Source organism: Gadus macrocephalus, chromosome 14 (genome assembly GCF_031168955.1).
Source record: "Gadus macrocephalus chromosome 14, ASM3116895v1".
NCBI lineage: Eukaryota > Metazoa > Chordata > Actinopteri > Gadiformes > Gadidae > Gadus > Gadus macrocephalus.
Window position 1 is genome coordinate 25,623,410 of NC_082395.1, and position 18,490 is coordinate 25,641,899.

Below are 18,490 nucleotides of genomic sequence, written 5' to 3' on the forward strand. Positions count from 1 at the left end.
CCACTTAAGTGTGGATCATACCGCCCGGTGAGTCTACTTGGATGTGATTATAAGATATTGACCAAGGTACTGGCAGCTAGGATTGGGCCTGTTATAAGTAAGATAATACATCCTGACCAGACAGGGTTTGTTGCTGGCAGACAACTTTCCAGTAATCTTCGTCGCCTTTTTAATGTGATATACACAGCCGAGGATAACATTGAGCCCGAGATTGTGATATCCTTAGATGCCCACAAAGCCTTTGATAGAATAGAGTATCTCTATTTGTTCACGGCCCTTGAGAGATTCGGATTTGGTCCTAATTTTCGTTTGTGGATTGAGATAATATGTGCGAACCCCCAGGCTATGGTAAGAACAAATAGTATAATATCTGATCCTTTTCCTCTGTTTCGGGGAACAAGACAGGGGTGCCCCTTGTCACCCCTGCTCTTTGATGTGGCAATTGAGCCCCTTGCAATAATGCTGAGGAATGCTGCTGGACTGGGGGGAATACGCAGGGGGATGCAAAACCATAAACTTTCTCTATACGCTGACGACCTCCTCCTTTTCCTGTCGAACCCTGTCACAAGCATCCCGGTGGCTCTGGATATTATCGAAGACTTTGGGAGGGTTTCGGGTTATAAAATTAACCTAGAAAAAAGTGTTATTTTCCCAATTAATAAACAGGCGAGGGGACTATCATTCCAGGCCTATCCTTTTACAACAAACAAAGATAAATTCACCTATTTAGGTGTTACTGTAACAAGTAAATACAAAGACTTATTTAATTATAACTTTAAAGTAACATTGGACAAGGCAAAATTAGATATGGAAAGGTGGTCATCTCTCCCAATATCATTAGCAGGGAAGATAAATTCTGTTAAAATGACTGTAATGCCACGGTTCCTGTTTTTATTCCAGGCAATACCAATTTTCATTCCTAAATCTTTTTTTAAAGAACTGAATAAATGTACATCTACCTTTATTTGGAAAAAAACAGTCCCCCGGATAAGAAGAGAGTTCCTAGAGAGGCAGAGAGAAGAGGGCGGCCTGGCCCTACCAAATTATATGCATTATTATTGGGCTGCTAACCTACATAAGCTGTTGTTTTGGGTCTCACAGTTAAATGATGATGAAACCCCAGTGTGGGTACATATGGAAAGATATGCATCTAGCCCGGTATCCCTACGCTCCCTGGTCTGTGCTCCTCTGCCCTTAAGCAAACACCTTTACACAAACAACCCTGTTGTACGTGACTCAATCAAAATCTGGGTCCAATTCAGAACTCATTTTAAAAACAGAAACGCCCTCCTGTCTGCTCCCGTTTATGGCAATCACTTGTTTTCTCCGGCCCTTGGGGGAGCAGCGTTTAGGGAATGGTATAGAGCTGGGGTGGAATGTGTTAAAAATCTGTTTAAAGATGGTGTATTTATGTCTGCTGCTCAGCTGGAGAAGGAATATGGAATCCCCTTAAGGACTAACTACTTCAGATACTTTCAGATTCGAGATTTTGTGAGAAAGACATTCTCCTCATCCCTTGAATTACCACAGAGTGGGTGGATAGATGGGCTATTGGACATGGACCCGACTCTTAAAGGGACAGTTTCTATGCTTTATGTGAATATCCAGAGGGTGGCTTCCCCATCCCTTGATTACATAAAAAGGAAATGGGAGGAAGAATTAGAGTTGGACATATCGGACGATGAATGGAGATGGGCAGTAGAACTAATACATTCTTCTTCTATATGTGTTAGACATGGATTAATACAGTTTAAGGTGTTACACAGACTTCATTTCACGAGGGACAAACTGGCAAGAATTTACCAGGGAGCTGATCCGACTTGCCCTAGATGTAAACAGGTGCCAGCCAACATATGCCATATGTTCTGGTCTTGTCCCAGGCTCAAAGAGTTTTGGACCAAATTTTTTGAAACCTTCTCATCCATCTACGACAAAAATATAGAGCCCGGTCCTCTGGCAGCCATTTTTGGTGTGGCACCAGGGGAAACTCAATTAACTATTGCTCAAAGGAAAGCAATAGCATTCTCTTCATTGTTGGCCAGGAGACTGATCTTATTTAACTGGATAAAGGCAGCACCGCCAACACACAAACGGTGGGTAGAGGAGGTGATGGCACACCTAAAATTAGAACATCTTAGATTTACTTTGCAGGGCAACACTAAGAGATATTCTAAGGTCTGGCAGCCTTTTATTTCCTATTTTGAGCGTGAGTTTTCATCTGCTCCAACATAATTGGCAGCTTCTGAATCCCCCCTCCCCCCCTTTTTTTTTATTTTATTTTTTTTATTATTATTATTATTGTTGTCATTTCTATTTATGTATTTATTTTTAACCCGAGAGTGTCTGGACTACACGGGTGGTGGGTATGTCTGATGTCTAGTAGTAGGATCTGTCTTGTTATTGTTCTGTCTGTGTACTGTCCTGTACTTGTGATGTATGTTTTGAGTCCTACTATTTTGTTTTGTTTTGTATGAGATGTCTGATGTTTGAATATGAAAATCAATAAAAACACTTTGATTATTAAAAAAAATAAAAATAAATATGATCCGATGAAAGTGAACGATACATCACCTGAGGGGCCCGACCCCATCCAGCTGTAATATGTAGAATAGTCAACACCTATACTATTCTAGTAGAATCGACTGTATTTAAGATAATCAATATCCCGGATTTACTTGAATAACACATTTTAAAACAATACCAGACTATGTTTGTTATTGTGTAGTGTTGCTTGGTTGCGAGTGCAACCCGTTATTTCTGAATCGCTGCATTGATAATGGTACTGTTGATCTTCTTTGAGACGGTTGTTTACAGGCCACCTATTGCTGACACGACGACGATGGAGAACCTGTTAGGAGGCTCCCATGATGTAAAAGTAACCTCTCTGTGAGCTGAGCCCTTGACAAGGAGGGACGAGTCTTGGGTTCATGAATTACAGGCCCGACGGCGACAGAAGAAACAATGGCTACGATAATAACAACGCCCAAAACCACCCACATGCAACAGCGCACCAATGCACGAAGATCACCTGAACCACCCAAATCCATGCTAGGCTATCAATAATCTTGAATTTTTACAATTGTATTATGACTACCAATTTTTACTTTACTTTTGCAGATGTTGAAAATTGTATGACCTTGTAGCACATAACCGAAGGGTATTAGCTTAGGATTTCTATGGATACTTTTGTTTGTGTGTTGTTTGACCATATGATTGTATGATAACAAGATATATGTTCATTGTTGTATTGTTAAATAATGACCTGTATTTCCTATGAGACCCACAATGTGAATACCGTTTCAGTGTTATCGGGAACGCGTAGTGGTTTTTCTCTATTTCGATAGAGTTGTTCCCACGCGGTTGATGGTGTTGATGATTTATCCTACTTTGACTATGTTTTCGGTGTGGTAAATGGTGTTTATGATTTAAAATATTATTGTATGGTCATCTGAGATGACCAAGGAGGGATTGTTACGTATTTTAAGAATCTAAGCTACCCACACATAGACCCAATGAAGCAGGACCAAACATATAAGCCGTAAATACTATACATAGCCACAAGGGGAGCAAGACCTTACTGAAGGCTGCAATAAATACTTTAGCCACAGAAGGCAGCACCACAGACCAGGCAAGGAAGCCGAGTGTTACGTCACACCGGCTCCGCCCACTAGGCCACGCCCACTTGACTTCCACCCAGTTACTTGGTAACTGGGTGGGGGATGGTAGGTTAGACCTACCGAGCTATCGTGAACCCCTGCGCAGCTGAAGGGTGCTTAACACTGTTTGCTGATGAGCTTGCTGATGAGCGCGGTTGGAACGATTATGAACGTACCCTTTTGCTCCAAACCGTTTTTTCTGGCCAACTCAAAATGCATATGTAGCTTTTTGCGACAAACATATTCAGAGGTGGCGAGAGAGTTTTTTAACCACTGGTGCTCTTCCATAAACGTGGATTCATATGAAAAATTAAGTGATGTGATTGTCCTTGAACAGTTTAAATAAATTCTTCCGGAACGTCTTGCTACTTTTATGCGTGAGCATAAGGTTGAAACTGCTGCTCAGGCTGCCATACTGGCTGATGAGTATGTCTTAACTCATAAGACTAGGAGTAGAGATTATTCACAGAGTAAGTATCAGTACTCACGAGATGAACAGTGGTCAAATCGTTCACTTGTTGACCAAAGCGCTCAGTCAAATCAGAACAGTCAGTATACGGTGAAACAAGATCCCTCAAATCGTAGTAAACCTGGCCCTGATAGCCAATGCCATTATTGCCTGGGAAAAGGTAATTGGAAGGGAGAATGCCCAGGGATTCGAAATAATAAGAATAAATATTAGTCGAACCATGCGCAGGGGGTAGGTTGCGCTGCCCCAGTGCGCCAGTCAAACAACACGACTATAGGTGTACAGATAAAGAGTAGTCCATCAGATGACACAAACCTTGCGGGTGGCTCAGGCTGTGAAGTGCTTGAGGACCCAGTGAGAGACAGTGGATCACTGAGTCTTGTGATGGACAGGTCAGTGGGAGTTATGGCCCGTTCATCACAGACGGTTTTGTTTCCTTAGTGGGCAGCACAGATAAAAGGCCTATTAAGATCTTGCGAGACACTGGGGCAACGGAGAGTTTTGTAGTGGAATCCGCTTTGCCATTTTCAGTCCAGTCGAGTACTGGTAAAAATGTTCTCATTCGGGGCATAGGTATGCAAACCATGTCCATTCCCCTACATAGGATCGCACTAGTTCCGATCTTGTGCAGGGGGATGTCATTGTAGGTGTTCGCCTGGCTTTACCTGTACCTGGTGTACAAATGATTTTGGGCAACAATTTGGCTGGAAACTGAGTATGGTTGAGTGGGCCATTGACACCGGTAGTATCAAATGAACCTGCCGAGGCTACAAAGAGGCATGAGTGTGTGGAGGAATTCCCTGATGTGTTTACTGCGTGCGCGGTGACTCGAGCCAGGAGTCTCGCAGAGTCAGGTCCATCCGCGGCAGCCAAACCTGCGATCCCATCATTGCCAAACCTACCACAGTCACTGTCCCGTAACGAAGTCGTTTTAGCCCAAAAAGATGATGAGGGGTTAGTGGAATTATATGCTAGGGCTGTAACAACGGAAACATTACAGAGCGACCAAGGGGGGTATTTTATTGTGGATGGGTTACTTGTGCGGAACTTTGTACATAACGAGTTAAAGGAAACCTGGTTATAGATAATTATACCAAAATAATACAGAGGATTGGTGTTAAAGACAGCACATGGGGACGTGGCTGGTCATTTTGGGGTTCGGAAGACTTACAACTCGGTAGTTCGACATTTCTAATGGCCACGGATGGGAAAAGATGTTGCCAGGTTCATTAAGACATGCCATGTCACCATCACCCCTGTCCTCATTCAACTTCACTGGCTCCCAGTACACTACCGTATCCAATACAAAACCCTACTCCTCACCTACAAAGCTCTCCACAACCTAGCCCCCAGTTATCTCTGCGACCTCCTCCAAGAATACACTCCCTCCCGCTCCCTCCGCTCAACCTCTGCTGGACTACTATGTATCCCCACATCACGACTCACTACAATGGGTGCCCGGTCATTCAGCTGTTCAGCACCCAGGCTCTGGAACTCCCTCCCCCCACACATAAAACAGTCAGACACCATTACAACCTTCAAGTCACAACTCAAAACTCACCTGTTCAAACTCGCTCACAACGTCTAACTGATCACTGTTTTGATTTATTTATTTTTTATTTTTTTTGTCTTGTTTTTGTTTTATTTATTTATTATTGCTTATGTTAATTTAGTTATTTATTTATTTTTTTCCACAATGTCTTGTTTTTTAAAAAATGTATGATGACTATATGCTCTGTAAGGTGACCTTGGGTGTCTTGAAAGGCGCCTCTAAATGAAATGTATTATTATTATTATTATTATGTGTGTCAATTGGTCGGTAAGCCGAACCAGTCTATAAACCCGCGCCCTTGTATCCAATTCAGGCCGTGGGCCAACCATTTGAGTATCTTTTGATAGACTGTGTCGGTCCGTTCCCTCCATCAAAGTCAGGTTGTGTGAATTTGTTAACTGTTATGTGTCAGGCGACTAGATACCCCGCTGCCTTTCCATTAAGAAGCATCAACACAAAATCCGTTGTTAAAGCGCTCTCGCAGTTCATTTCTGTTTTTGGTATTCCCAAAATTATTCAAAGCGACAGAGGTACCAATTTTACATCGAGAATGTTTTCAGAAATTTAAAAAAAACTTTGGGTTAAACACCATCTCAGTAGTGCGTATCATCCCGAGAGCCAGGGCGCTCTTGAGAGATTTCATTTAACGCTCAAGTCTTTGCTGCGAAGCTACTGTACCGAGTTACAGCGCGACTGGGAAGAGGGGCTCCCATGGCTGCTGTTGGCGGCCCGCGAGGTCACTCAGGACAGCTTGGGTTTTAGTCCAAACGATTTAGTGTTTGCGCACAAAGTTCGTGGTCCTTTGGCAGTTTTAAAAGATGGCTTGGAGGAAACGAAGCCGCCGGTCAATCTAATAGATTACATCAACGGCTTCCGACGCCGACTGTTTCTAGCTTGGAAGTGTGCTACCAAAAATATGTCCAAAGCACAAACACGTATGAAGAAGGGTTTTGATCGCCGAGCTGAGTCAAGAGTATTTAGTCCGGGAGACGAGGTCTTGGCAGGGCTGGACTGGGGAAACTGTGTGCATTTTTAACCAAGAGCAGGCCACCACCAGGTATTGACGGGGAAAATGTAAGCGCGCTGTGTGACAGCGTGGGTTTTTTCCCCAACTGCTTTTGACATGCGTACCCCTTAAGCCTTTTTGTCACACCATGAGTACCCCTTCACTCATGCAATGACTATGCTGCACACATTCGTTAATTTATCCACATACCCCCTGCAGTTTGATAAGCCTAAATACTGTTAGGCTTATCAAAAGTATGATCTATTGACCGTAGGTCACATTACTTTTTAGACATGTCATTTCTTTCAACCTTGTTACTTAAATTTAAGTAAAGGAATTATATTAAAAAATATTAATTAATTCATTTTAGTTAATATAATTATAATAAATGTAATACTGCCCTGAAGGGCTGCTTTTTTCTGGTCCCTGGCTCTTTCAGCGCCACCCTTTCTTTTCTTCCCACTAGGGTCCATATTGCCCGTTTTCGATCTGCCTGCTAGCAGTGGCTAACCAACCAAGTCACCAACGGAGGCTGAGATGGAGGGGTAGGCGTAATTGGCCTGCCCCTCACCTCATTGGCCCAGGCTTCAATCAATCATGATAAAGGGCAGATCTGCCAGTTTAACTTGCATTAACTTGAATTGACGTTAATGTGTCCTGCATTGAAGTTAACGTGGCCTGCTACGTTAGACGCGAGTTTGGCATGAATAAAAAAATAAATAAAAGGCTTCAGGCCACCGGGCATATGCCCGCCATGCCCTATGCCCAGTCCAGCGGTGGGTCTTGGCATTGTTGCCGGTGCCTGGTTCTCCCTTTCGGGCTAGATTCTCTGGTCCTCACTCTATTGTCCGGCAAGTCACTGAGCGAGATTACGTGATTGCCACTCCAGATCGGAGGAGACCGTCTCAACTGTGTCATATAAATTTGTTAAAACCGTACTATTCCTCCAGTAGTGCGCTGACTGAAGATGGGGACGATAATGTTGAGTGCGCCGCGCTAGCCATGGGGGGTGTGACTTGCGCTCCTTCCCAGCAGGTGGCAGCTGGGGAGGAGAACTATGCTGGTCCCGATGAGTGTGTGCTACTCCCGAGACTAAAAAATTTGGAAATGTTAAAGACTCTATGATGATCTATTGGGTCATATGCCAATCAGTCAAAGGGGTTAAAAATACAGTGTTTTATTAATGCTGTGTTTTGTAGTTGGAATAGTGGCAGAATCCCACATAGGTGGGCTTCTGTTTTAAGAGGGGGGATATGTAACCACCCAGGTGGGTCTCTCAAGGCTCCGCCCATTTGTGCTGCTTGCCTGTTCTGTCACCTCCCTTTCTTGTGTGCAGGTCTCAGGTGTGTGCAATGACCCTGCTGATTGCGGCAGGTATTTATAAAAATAAATACCTGCCGTGCCAACACCCAGGGCTCTCTCCTCTCCTCCGCTGGCTTTAGGTTTTGGTTTGGTTGTTCCCATGACTGATCTCACACCACACTTTTGGTTACATTACATATTACTGACTTACACCACACACCATTAACGGTAGTTTCTATTATCTTATGTTATAAATCATTGTTATTCCTTTACCCTGCGTGTGGCCTCCCCAGTTTATGTTCATGCCAGAGCCAAGCATGTTACAATGAGTGACTCGCCAGTGAGTAGCCAGGTGACAAAGGGCAGTGACTGCCAGGAGTTAACCTGTTCTTGGTCCTGAAGAAGGGGTTAGCTATCTTTAGGGTATGCATCGGGAGCTCTGCAGAAAATCCTTTCTTTGCTTTGGAAGTAAGTCCTGTCTCCAGCTGGATGAATGACCGCAACCGTCAGTGTCTTTGAGTTGAACTCTCCATTTGCAGAAGAAGTATACTCTTTCAAAGTAGACTGCTGTTAAGATAAAATGGAAAATGTTACGATAAAACAGGAACCAATTGTGCATTTAATCACCAACAGAAGACACAAGTCAAAACGTTAAGAATAAACTCTACTTACAGATATGAGTCGCAGAGTAGAGCTGTGTTACGTATTTTAAGAACCTAAGCTACCCACACATATATCCTATGAAGCAGGACCAAACATATAAGCCGTAAATACTATACATAGCCACAAGGGGAGCAAGACCTTATTGAAGGCTGCTCCACCACAGACGACATCACCTTTAGTTAGGTGAAGAAGCCAAAGCCATTACGTCACCCCGGCCACGCCCACTACATAGGACACGCCCACTTGACGTGCTCAAGCGGGTGATTCGAAGGAAACAGCCCCAGAATCTCTTGGCAGCCCATAGGATAGGGTTATAGCTTTGGTCAGCTGGGAGACGCTCTGCACGTGCAAAGATATGCTGCAACCTCCTTTTACTTCATAGTTATCAGTTTACCATACCAAATTACTTTACCAATTAAAGTAACTGTTAAAAGCTATCCTTTGGATTTGATCACTTTCCTTGAAGAACTCTGCAATAGCTGCTACTGATTTGCTTCAGTTGAACTCTCCATGCAGACCCTCAACCCGACACAGGCCAAGTGAGAAAAGAGCAGCAGCAATTAGTCACATACATTGTTTTCACATTATAAGTTCCATCAACTGTTTAAGGTGTGCAATTAAATTGATAAAGTGTACTTACAAAAGGCTTGTGTCCATCTCAAAATGATTGAATGTCGCTTCTGCACTCGGCCTCGCCAGTGTCACTAGGTCCATCCATTCCAGGTCCATCTTCAAGGCCTCCCATAGCCTGAAATCAAATCCAAATGTGCATGTTTTAATCAACTTACAATGGATATATGAGGAAAACCGATAACAATCAAACCATTACAGACATTAAAAGAGTCATACAACATTTATATTAGAAATACATAGTGGCATACATGTCACCATTGCAGAGAACTGTAAAGGACAATGATGACCACTGTTTGGTCCCTCTCTGACCTCTCTGTCTGTCAGGCTTGCTGTCTTTCAGGCTTGTTGTCTGTCAGGCTTGTTGTGAAGCACACGGTTTGTGTGTGTGTGGGGGGGTGCCTGGTCCACTGGTGTTATTTTTGAGCTCGAGGGCCTCCCTCTGGACAGCTGGGAGCCACTCATAACAACAAACTCAAAGACAAAATAATGTTTTAAATACAGTGAAGTAGCTGTGCTGCTGGAGCAATAACAAATCCTTGCAATTCCACAAGTTAAAACGTTTCCTGAAGCCCTGTCAGAATCTGGGACATGTAAAATGCTATTTTATGTGATATGAAGGCTCATATTAAAAGGGATCATATTAAAAGCTCAACTTCCTTTAGTTTGCTTTGTGTGGATTATTTTAACTTTGCCGCCCAGAACAATATAATTGTTTTAAACCATTTTTACAGTTGACAGTAACACACTTGTTTTAATTTTTTTTTAACTGTTTGAGGTGAGATTGTCCCTCCATCCTTCCCTCCCTCAGCCAAACAGATGTTGCAGCTTGGCTGACAGGACAATCCCACCCATTAACTAATTTCAGTATTTTTCGTGGTTTCGAGTAATATTTTTGTATGAGTAATATTTTGAGAAAAAATGAATAACTGCTAACTTTAATCTGTTTTATCGCATGAAATCAATTTGCAACGATCAATGAATTTCACAATGCTTTGTTGTTTGAAACTTTTGCCAGGGTTATAATTGATATTTATACATTTTCTGACGTTAGAGTACAGTAAACAGGATTGTGGTAGCTGTAATACGATTGTAGGACCCCAGAATGGATACATCGCTGCGGTTGGGAGATGTAAATGCTGTCCAACAGTGTATTTTTATCCGTGGTAGCAGTGGTGATAAGATGCGCGTAACCTTTCGTACGACACAGTTCATAAATCGGCTTGTTTGCACCGGACAACAGATTTTCATTGAAGTCTCCGCACACTATGATTGGGTGATGATCCATAACTTCGAGTGAATCTAAAAGGCTTTGCAAGTTTTTTAGAAATAAGTGCACACTGTAGCTCGGAGGCCTGTTGACGGCAGCAATCAGCGCAATGAACGGGGCTTCTAGTTTAATGACGGTAAACTCGATATCTGTAGCGTTCTGTATGTAGCGTTTTTCACTGACTCGGATGTGGTTTTTCACATGAATAGCAACTCCGCCACCATTTTTCTTTGAAATGTGAGGGCAGTTTGTGTACGAGACATTCCTATTACGGTGAAACAATGTGTAACCTTCCAAGTGGATACTTTCGGAAACAAAAGATCCTTGCAGGTGAGTTTCTGTTAGTCAGAGGACGTCTGCGAGACAAAGTTCATGATGACTTTTTGTTACGGTTAGCGGGTGTTGTGGGTGCAAGCAAGCAGGTAGGACCCAAATACAGACGGTTAGGGTAAAAGGCACTTTATTTTCGCCAAAAGGCTAAGGAAAGGAGCAAGGAGCAAGGGAACGAAGAGAACACAGGTAACACGACTCAGGTACAAACCACAGTGACAGCACGAGGAACAAAGGAAAGACAAGGGCTTAAGTAGCAAACACAAGACACGCAACGAGGAACAGCTGAGACACATTAGGGGAGGGAGCAGTAATCAACACAGGAGGGAAACACAGGGAAACACGACACAGACCATGACAACTTTTGATATCAGCGACGTGAGCCAGTAGTCCTTCGGTGTTATGATGGATGACGGTGAGAACGTCCTGTCGGTTTAATGTCGCCGAGATATTAAATGGAGGCATAATGGGCTGAAGTGAAGCTTCTGTCATGGTTGACCTGTGTGAACTTCTGGATTGGCATATATTTTTTTCTCATCCAAATCTAGAATATGTAGTCCACTGAGAGAAGTTACTCTGCTGAGAGCCATTGATGTTTCTGGTAAGCATGACGCGTGCACCAATGGCAAGTTTGAATGAGTCAGCGAGCTCTCGGTTGTTCCCGTGAAAAGGTGTAGCTTGTTTTGATATTCTACCAGTTTTGGGATCTTTCTTATAGTCGTGCGCATCTATCTTTATGATGTCCGAGTGAAACAGCGCTAGCGATGTTGAATTATGGGCATCAACCTGTTTGTTTGTGGCAAAAATATGCAGTATGTCTTTTGGACAAAGTGCTGGAGCCGTGACAGCCTGTGAGAGCAAAGCTTTGTCCTGTCCTGACAATACATCATCTTTCTCTTTGACGCGGATGCGGTTTAGCGCCTCGGCAAAAGCGACATCGTCTTTCTGGCGCATGATCTCTATCAATGTGATTATCTGAAATTGGTCAAGCCAGAGGTCGATTCGAGTGGGATCATACACGCACAGTGGTTACGACTGTCTAACTGGGGGAAGTTGATAAAAATCTCCGGCAGCGAGAGCTGACATTCCACCAAAAGGTCTTTGATTTCCCTTAATTTGTTTCAATCGCATATCTACGTAGGGAAACAGATACTTTGAGACCATAGATCAATGAATAGTATCTCAGCATTTGAAAGATCTGCCCTGACTTCGTCTAGTTTATTGCCAAGGCCTTGGAAAGGTGGCTTTAAACTTCTCGGTAGCATGAAGAGACTATGCAATGTCACGCCGGATATGTTGAACGCTGCAGTACCAGTGAAAGCCGCGAGGAGTACGGAAGGTTTGGAAATGTCGGCTTCTTCGGCGTTATTGGGAAGTCAAGAAAATATTTTGGATGCTTCTGCGTGGATGCATTTGATGAGGTGAGACTTGCCTGTTCCAGCACCGCCATTGATATAATAGAAGAACCGTTTGTCATTTGAACCACAGCCGCGCTTTATGCACCAGTCTCTTCGATACATTTGTTTCAACACTGTCGGATCTATCTCAGGGCAGCTTCTGGTCTATTTTCTGACCTAAGGTTATAGTCTGGCACATTATCTTGGACGTTATCCTCATCGGCTGGTCTCGCGTCAAGTTCTTCAATGCACTCTAACCTTTGTAGTTTACATTCAGGAGCCAGATTACACCATTCATTTCTTATGCAACCATTCTGTTCGTACTCTGCGATGGCTAGGAATTGGAATCGAGAACCGGTTCTTGTTCAGAACCGGTGCCGAGTAAACCGATTCCTTGGAATCATTAGCAAGCCTGCTTAACGATTCCGCTTATCGGTTCCAGTCGCAGCAAATGCGTCATGACGTCACACACACGCTGCTTTGTTTTGGTTCAGAACGCAGCAAACATGGCGCCGCCGAGGAAGAAGCGCATTGTGCGTTCTCACCAAACGCGACGGGGCGACAAGATCCCATACAAAGTGAACGTAGAGACGCGTATTGGGCGAATTTTTCGCGAGAGGAAACCGGCGACAAGTTTTTGTCGTGATGACAGCCAATCAGTGTTCAACACCGTGACAACTGAGTGACATGTGTAACGTAACAGCCAATCAGCGTTCAACCATCAAACTCAGTGCAGTGCAGTCCGGGGTGAACTTCAGCATGGAAGAGAAAGTGATTGTTGCAGTTTGCGACTCCCGGAGCTCTATATATAATAGTATATAATATAATATAATTGTACACATAATATCACGGCCAACAGCTCAGTGCGCCTCCGGATGGCCGTAGCGTGAGGAGCTCTCATAGGGATTGGGCTTCTCGGGGTTTGTTTACCGGCGTTGCTATGGTTTCCGGTCTTGTCTGTTCCAATGGTTTATTAGGTAGGCCCATCTAATAAATCTCTGTCTAATCAATACTTCATTTTGTTTATGTCAGTTGAATTTTGTTACAAGTTGAATGCAAATGAGCACTGTTTGCATTCCAAAAGGCACAAGCTCTTACTTGACTGTTTTCAGTCTGTGTTTTTAGTTTTATGGCACATAATGATGGCATTTGGGCTTAAAAAGCCAAACATATATTTTTTTGTCTATAACAATTGATTTGAAAATGAACAATTTCCTAATACTAGACACACTTCTGATCAGATATTAAAGAGATTTAATACAAACAAACACATTTGTACTTATTTTCTCACCCAATGAGATTCGATAAGAGAATCGATAAGGAATCGGATCGATAAGCAGAATCGGAATAGTGAAATTCTTATCAATTCCCATCCCTAGCGATGGCACTATCAATGTCTTCCCTGTGTTTCTATATTTCCCTCGGTTTCGTTTCACAATGTAAGACACTAGCTCGGGGTACTCTGAACCATGTAGCTGAACGCCTGTATGGTCATGGAAGGACTTGTAAGTGGGGAAGTTTATGGACTTGAGCTGTGTCTCTGAGCGATAAGGGAGGTAAAGCTTTAGCAATGTGCCGTGAAATTGCTCAGGTTTCTTTTCCTGCGAGACACTGTAATACTTGATGACAGCGGGCTTATCCTTTGTTCTCCTCTGAACGAATCCCATTTCATTGAGTAGGGGAATAGCTTTTGCACCTTGGGCCTATTTGCCATAGACAATTCTTCAAGTGGCAGCAAAATCAGCCAAACACATTGACTCAAACTCTGGCGATTCTGGTCTCGATTTGTACTTGTCGGGTAAGCCGGTCATCCACACATTAACCGAGTCTGGTGTTTTGTTCTCTAGGTGCGACATGGGATAACTCATTTTCAGTGCGTTGTCATCGGTGTGTACAAATATCACGCTGCGGGAACACCGTTTCATGTGTAGACTACATGCACGAGCGACGCACTCTTGAGCACTGACCTCTCTTTTTTTGGAGTACGCCTGCATCACTTGTTTCATCTCGTCACTTTCATTGAGATTTTCATGATTTGAGTTCTCAATCATTGTCTTAAGGTATTCGCTTAAACCGTGCTCGGCCTTGCTGATGTAGCTGCAGATATAGGCAATGCAACAGTACGGGTTTAAAATATACTGTATATCCATGTTCGCGTCCCACGCTAAGAGCACTGTTGGATTATAACCGTTTACGTAAGCTTCTTTGGGATCATGCTTTAGTATCTCCTCACTTACTTTTGCATTAACACGGAGACATTCTTGGTATTGGTCAACTGTAGGATCAGGACAATATCTGCTCTAAACTCAGAGGTTTGCTCTCAGGATTGTTAAGCAACCGGTTTAGTGCTGTGAGCTTTCTTATCGCCACCGACGTTCTATCATCTTCACCGTCACATTCTTCAGATCTTACTATCATCGTCTCGGGGGAAGGTAATTTCGGAAATCCAAAACGGCAGTTGGCACCAAGATATTTATTACACGTCTTTGAGTGTTTCTTGCTGTGCATTTGAACCCCGCTAACTTTTTTGTAAAGTTCAGGTTGCGTGTTTGGATCAGGCATCTCGGCGGTGATGTATTTGGAAATGAAATCGCAAACCGTCTTATTCGAGTCTTCCTCAAACACTGGCGCTCCTTCTATCCAAATGAGACAATGTATGTGAGGGGAACCTCTGTGCTGAAATTCTAAACGGTAAAAGTAATCAACGACTTTGCCAATGGGTTGTGCAGGTGACATGATCAAATCTCTGAACAGCGCTTCAACACGTTTGTCAAACATGCGCATCGTTGTCACAGGATTACTTCGCAAAATATCGCACTTGGACGACCAGTCGAGCTCATCGAAATTCACTTGTTCGCCTTGTTGAGTGTTAATAGCGGTAATTACTTCTTTCCAGCGCATTTCGGCTGCAGAAAATGTACAAAAGAAAGTCGTCGTTCCACATTGCCTTATCATCGCAAACAAGTCTTTGGTAGTTTGTTGCCAGTAGGCGGGGCTGCCTCGCAAACCTTTCATGAATCAAATTGCGTCTTTGTTACGTACCAGTTTTTCAACCTCGTGTTTGTCTTGCAACATTGCACTGTTTATTTTGCGACCGTCATGGGTATACGGTTATCTTTTGCGCAATTGTATTCATGCTGGAGGTGGCCTGATATATTTCTTGTACAAACTGTGCAAAGAACAAATAGTTAATCTCTTGCAAAACGGTCGTTGATGTAGCACAGTCTGCTTTTGAAATAACTGGGAGTTCATTTCTTTGGACGCTTTTCATCGATTGTGTTTTTTCTCATCGGAAACTGAACGGGGAAAGCCATCGCCTCAAGGTTAGGAGTTTTGAAAAAGCTTACTGGTTTGTTTCCTTCAGCGGGTGCAACCGAATATATTCCTTCACTAAAGCTCAAAATTTCCTCTGAAATGTCAGTTGGCTGCAGACATGACTCGTGAGCAATGCCGCATTAAGGTTCATCACCCTCCTGTTGATTGCTGTTTGACTGCTGACTTAATTCAATTTAATCAATAGCCTGTTCATTGTTTTCAGGTTCTGCCTCGCAAAGTGCACCGTTCTCAAAGCTGTCGATTTCCATCATATCTTCAACATTAAAATCCGCGTCATCTATGTTTTCAGTCTCTTCATCCTAATCTACAGTTGGATCGCATAATTCAGCCTCATCTCTGATTGTTATGTCATTGTACTGTGGATGGACCTCTTTAAGCTTAAGCAAAGCCCTCACTAGTTTAGTCCAGGTTACAGTTTGGAATAGCTGATGACCTTTATAACACAAACCTCTCTTTAGCTTCACTCTCCAGACTTGAGATTCACTTCTAAGTCTGGGCAAGGCATTGATTGATTTTCCTCAACTTCTGATGGGACACATATTACATTGCCATGAATGGCTCGTTGTTGACCTTTGGGAAGCGGGATTATTTTGGCAAACGTGATGTACTTGGCAATGAGATGTCTCTCCAATATGTTTAAGTCACACAGTTCAGGTGGAATATCTGCAAGCTGTAAATTATTTGCGATGGCGAGTTGTGGCATGCGGATGTTCATGACAACAGTGACAGATCCACTCTCTCTTTCTCTCATTTGGTACATTGCACTGCTGTGGATTTTCACATGAATCATTACAAACGTGAACAAACTTCCCTGTAAGGCAGGTATCAACAACATCTGTGTTTGGAGTATACTTTGACCTATCGCAGTATCGCACTTGATTTGCAAACAACGCATGGTGGCAAACTGTACACACAAAGGTCGCCCATTTTTGATGTTGGATCGAAAAACCTCAATAGCATCTGTAATCACATTGTCATTGTTACGTATTTTAAGAGCACAAGGTGTATTTCCCTCACTTAACCACTAGGGAGTAGGACCAAACATATAAGCCGTAAATACTATACATAGCCACAAGGGGAGCAAGACCTTACTGAAGGCTGCAATAAATACTTTAGCCACAGAAGGCAGCACCACAGACCAGGCGAGGAAGCCGAGGGTTACGTCACACCGGCTCCTCCCACTACTTCCGGGCCGCGCTGTTCAGACCATAACAACCTACAGATCGAGCATGCTCTTCAGAATTCTCCCGGCAGCTATTGGACAGGGTTTAAAGGTCTATTGATCAGCTAGGAGAACGCTTGCACGTGCTTAGACACATCTTCAATCTCTCTTTGCTTCAGAGTCTCAGTTTACCATACCGAAAATACGAGATACCAAATAAACTCTCTTAAAAGCTATTCCTTTGGATTCGACCACCTTCCTTGAAGAACTCAGCAAAATTGGTGACCCCTGGCGTTCTTGGAAGTTCTAAGGACCGAGACTCGAACCACGCGGCCACCGAGACGCATAACAAGCTCTTCCCAGGCCATTCAAGAATTAGGTAAGCAGAGCCCATTGTCTTAAAGATTGAATCTGCAATAGAATTAGTTATAAGAAACGTTTAGGTGAAGAGCTTGTTGTGCCTCCGTCTGGTCACGGGGCTCCGTGGTCTCGGCCTGGATTGAAATTCATAACAGCCGGTTAGATAAACGGCCTCGGATACGCTAACAGATTAAATTAAATAACTACCTCAAGAAACAAAGGGCTAGGAGTGTGTTTTATATGGGTTTGTAGATAGACAGTATCCAATCCCGTCTAGATCTAATGTTTGTACCGCGTGGGATTAAAAATACCTGTGGTTTTAGTGTTGTATGAAGAATGTACAGATGTTAAGCCAGTACAAAAGATATTATTTGTAACCGACCACAAAACGTTTGAGCCATTACGGTGGGGTGAAAAAGGTCAAATATTAACGTTAATCTAGCTTACTTGCATATAACCGGTGGCTTGGCTTTGTTTGCTATGGAGTTTGAATGGGTTTGATTCCTTCCGGCCCGGTTCATGTGAAAATCGAATGAAAATCGAATTTGCCTCTACGCAGCCGTAGAGGCAAACTTGCGCAGTTTTAACCCATCTGTTTTGAGTGCCTCGCTAACCCGCCGTGGGGACAAACTTGCAGGAATCTCATACTTCTTATAGAGATCCAATACAGTGCGTTTGACCAGTGCTATCTGGGTCGAACCAAACAGTTTGATTCTACCGCGGATATGGGATGTACCACGTGGGGTAGGATTTAAAGAGACAACGCGTCTTGGTGACGTGGGTTTCCTTTGTTCAGACCTTGGCCATCTTTGGTCTTGCATAAGACCAAGAGCAGCGAAGGGCCCAGCTAAAGTGTTACGTCCTCTCTCCCTCTATCTCCCCCCCCCTCTCTCTCTCCCCCCCCCTCTCTCTCTCCCCCCCTCTATCTCCCCCCCCCCTCTCTCTCTCTCTCTCTCTCTCTCTCTCTCTCTCTCTCTCTCTCTCTCTCTCTCTCTCTCTCTCTCCCCCCCTCGCTCTCTCTCCCCCCCCTCGCTCTCTCTCCCCCCCTCTCTCTCTCTCCCCTCTCTATCTCCCCCCTCCCTCTCTCTCTCTCTCCCCCCCTCTCTCTCCCTCTCTCTCTCTCCCTCTCTCTCCCCCTCTCCCTCGCTCTCTCTCTCCCTCCCTCCCTCTCTCTCTCTCTCGCTCCCTCTTCCTCTCCCTCTCTCGCTCTCTCTCTCACTTTGACACTCACTCACACTCTCTCTCTCTCTCTCTCTCTCTCTCTCTCTCTCTCTCTCTCTCTCTCTCTCTTCTGCAAATAGGTAGGGACTGCAATGGTAAATCTTTTGTTAAGACTGCATGATCTCTGACCTGGGCA

General features: G+C 43.8%; 1 protein-coding gene and 1 long non-coding RNA gene across 2 annotated transcripts in view; one reads left to right on the forward strand and one right to left on the reverse strand.

Moving 5' to 3' along the window:
* The first annotated feature begins 779 nt into the window (after positions 1–779).
* Positions 780–18,490, forward strand: part of LOC132472000 (LINE-1 retrotransposable element ORF2 protein) — a 36,416-nt gene continuing 18,705 nt past the window's right edge. Inside the window, exon 1 of the mRNA XM_060071393.1 lies at positions 780–2,734. Within this exon, the coding sequence (XP_059927376.1) occupies positions 808–2,232 (1,425 nt within the window). The 5' untranslated portion in view covers positions 780–807 and the 3' untranslated portion in view covers positions 2,233–2,734. The remainder of the gene's footprint in view (positions 2,735–18,490) is intronic.
* LOC132472237 (uncharacterized) lies at positions 9,126–9,985 on the reverse strand. Its single transcript, XR_009529042.1, has 3 exons — positions 9,591–9,985; positions 9,289–9,396; positions 9,126–9,167 (listed from the first exon to the last, which is right to left on the reverse strand). It is a non-coding gene; the product is annotated as an uncharacterized LOC132472237 (long non-coding RNA).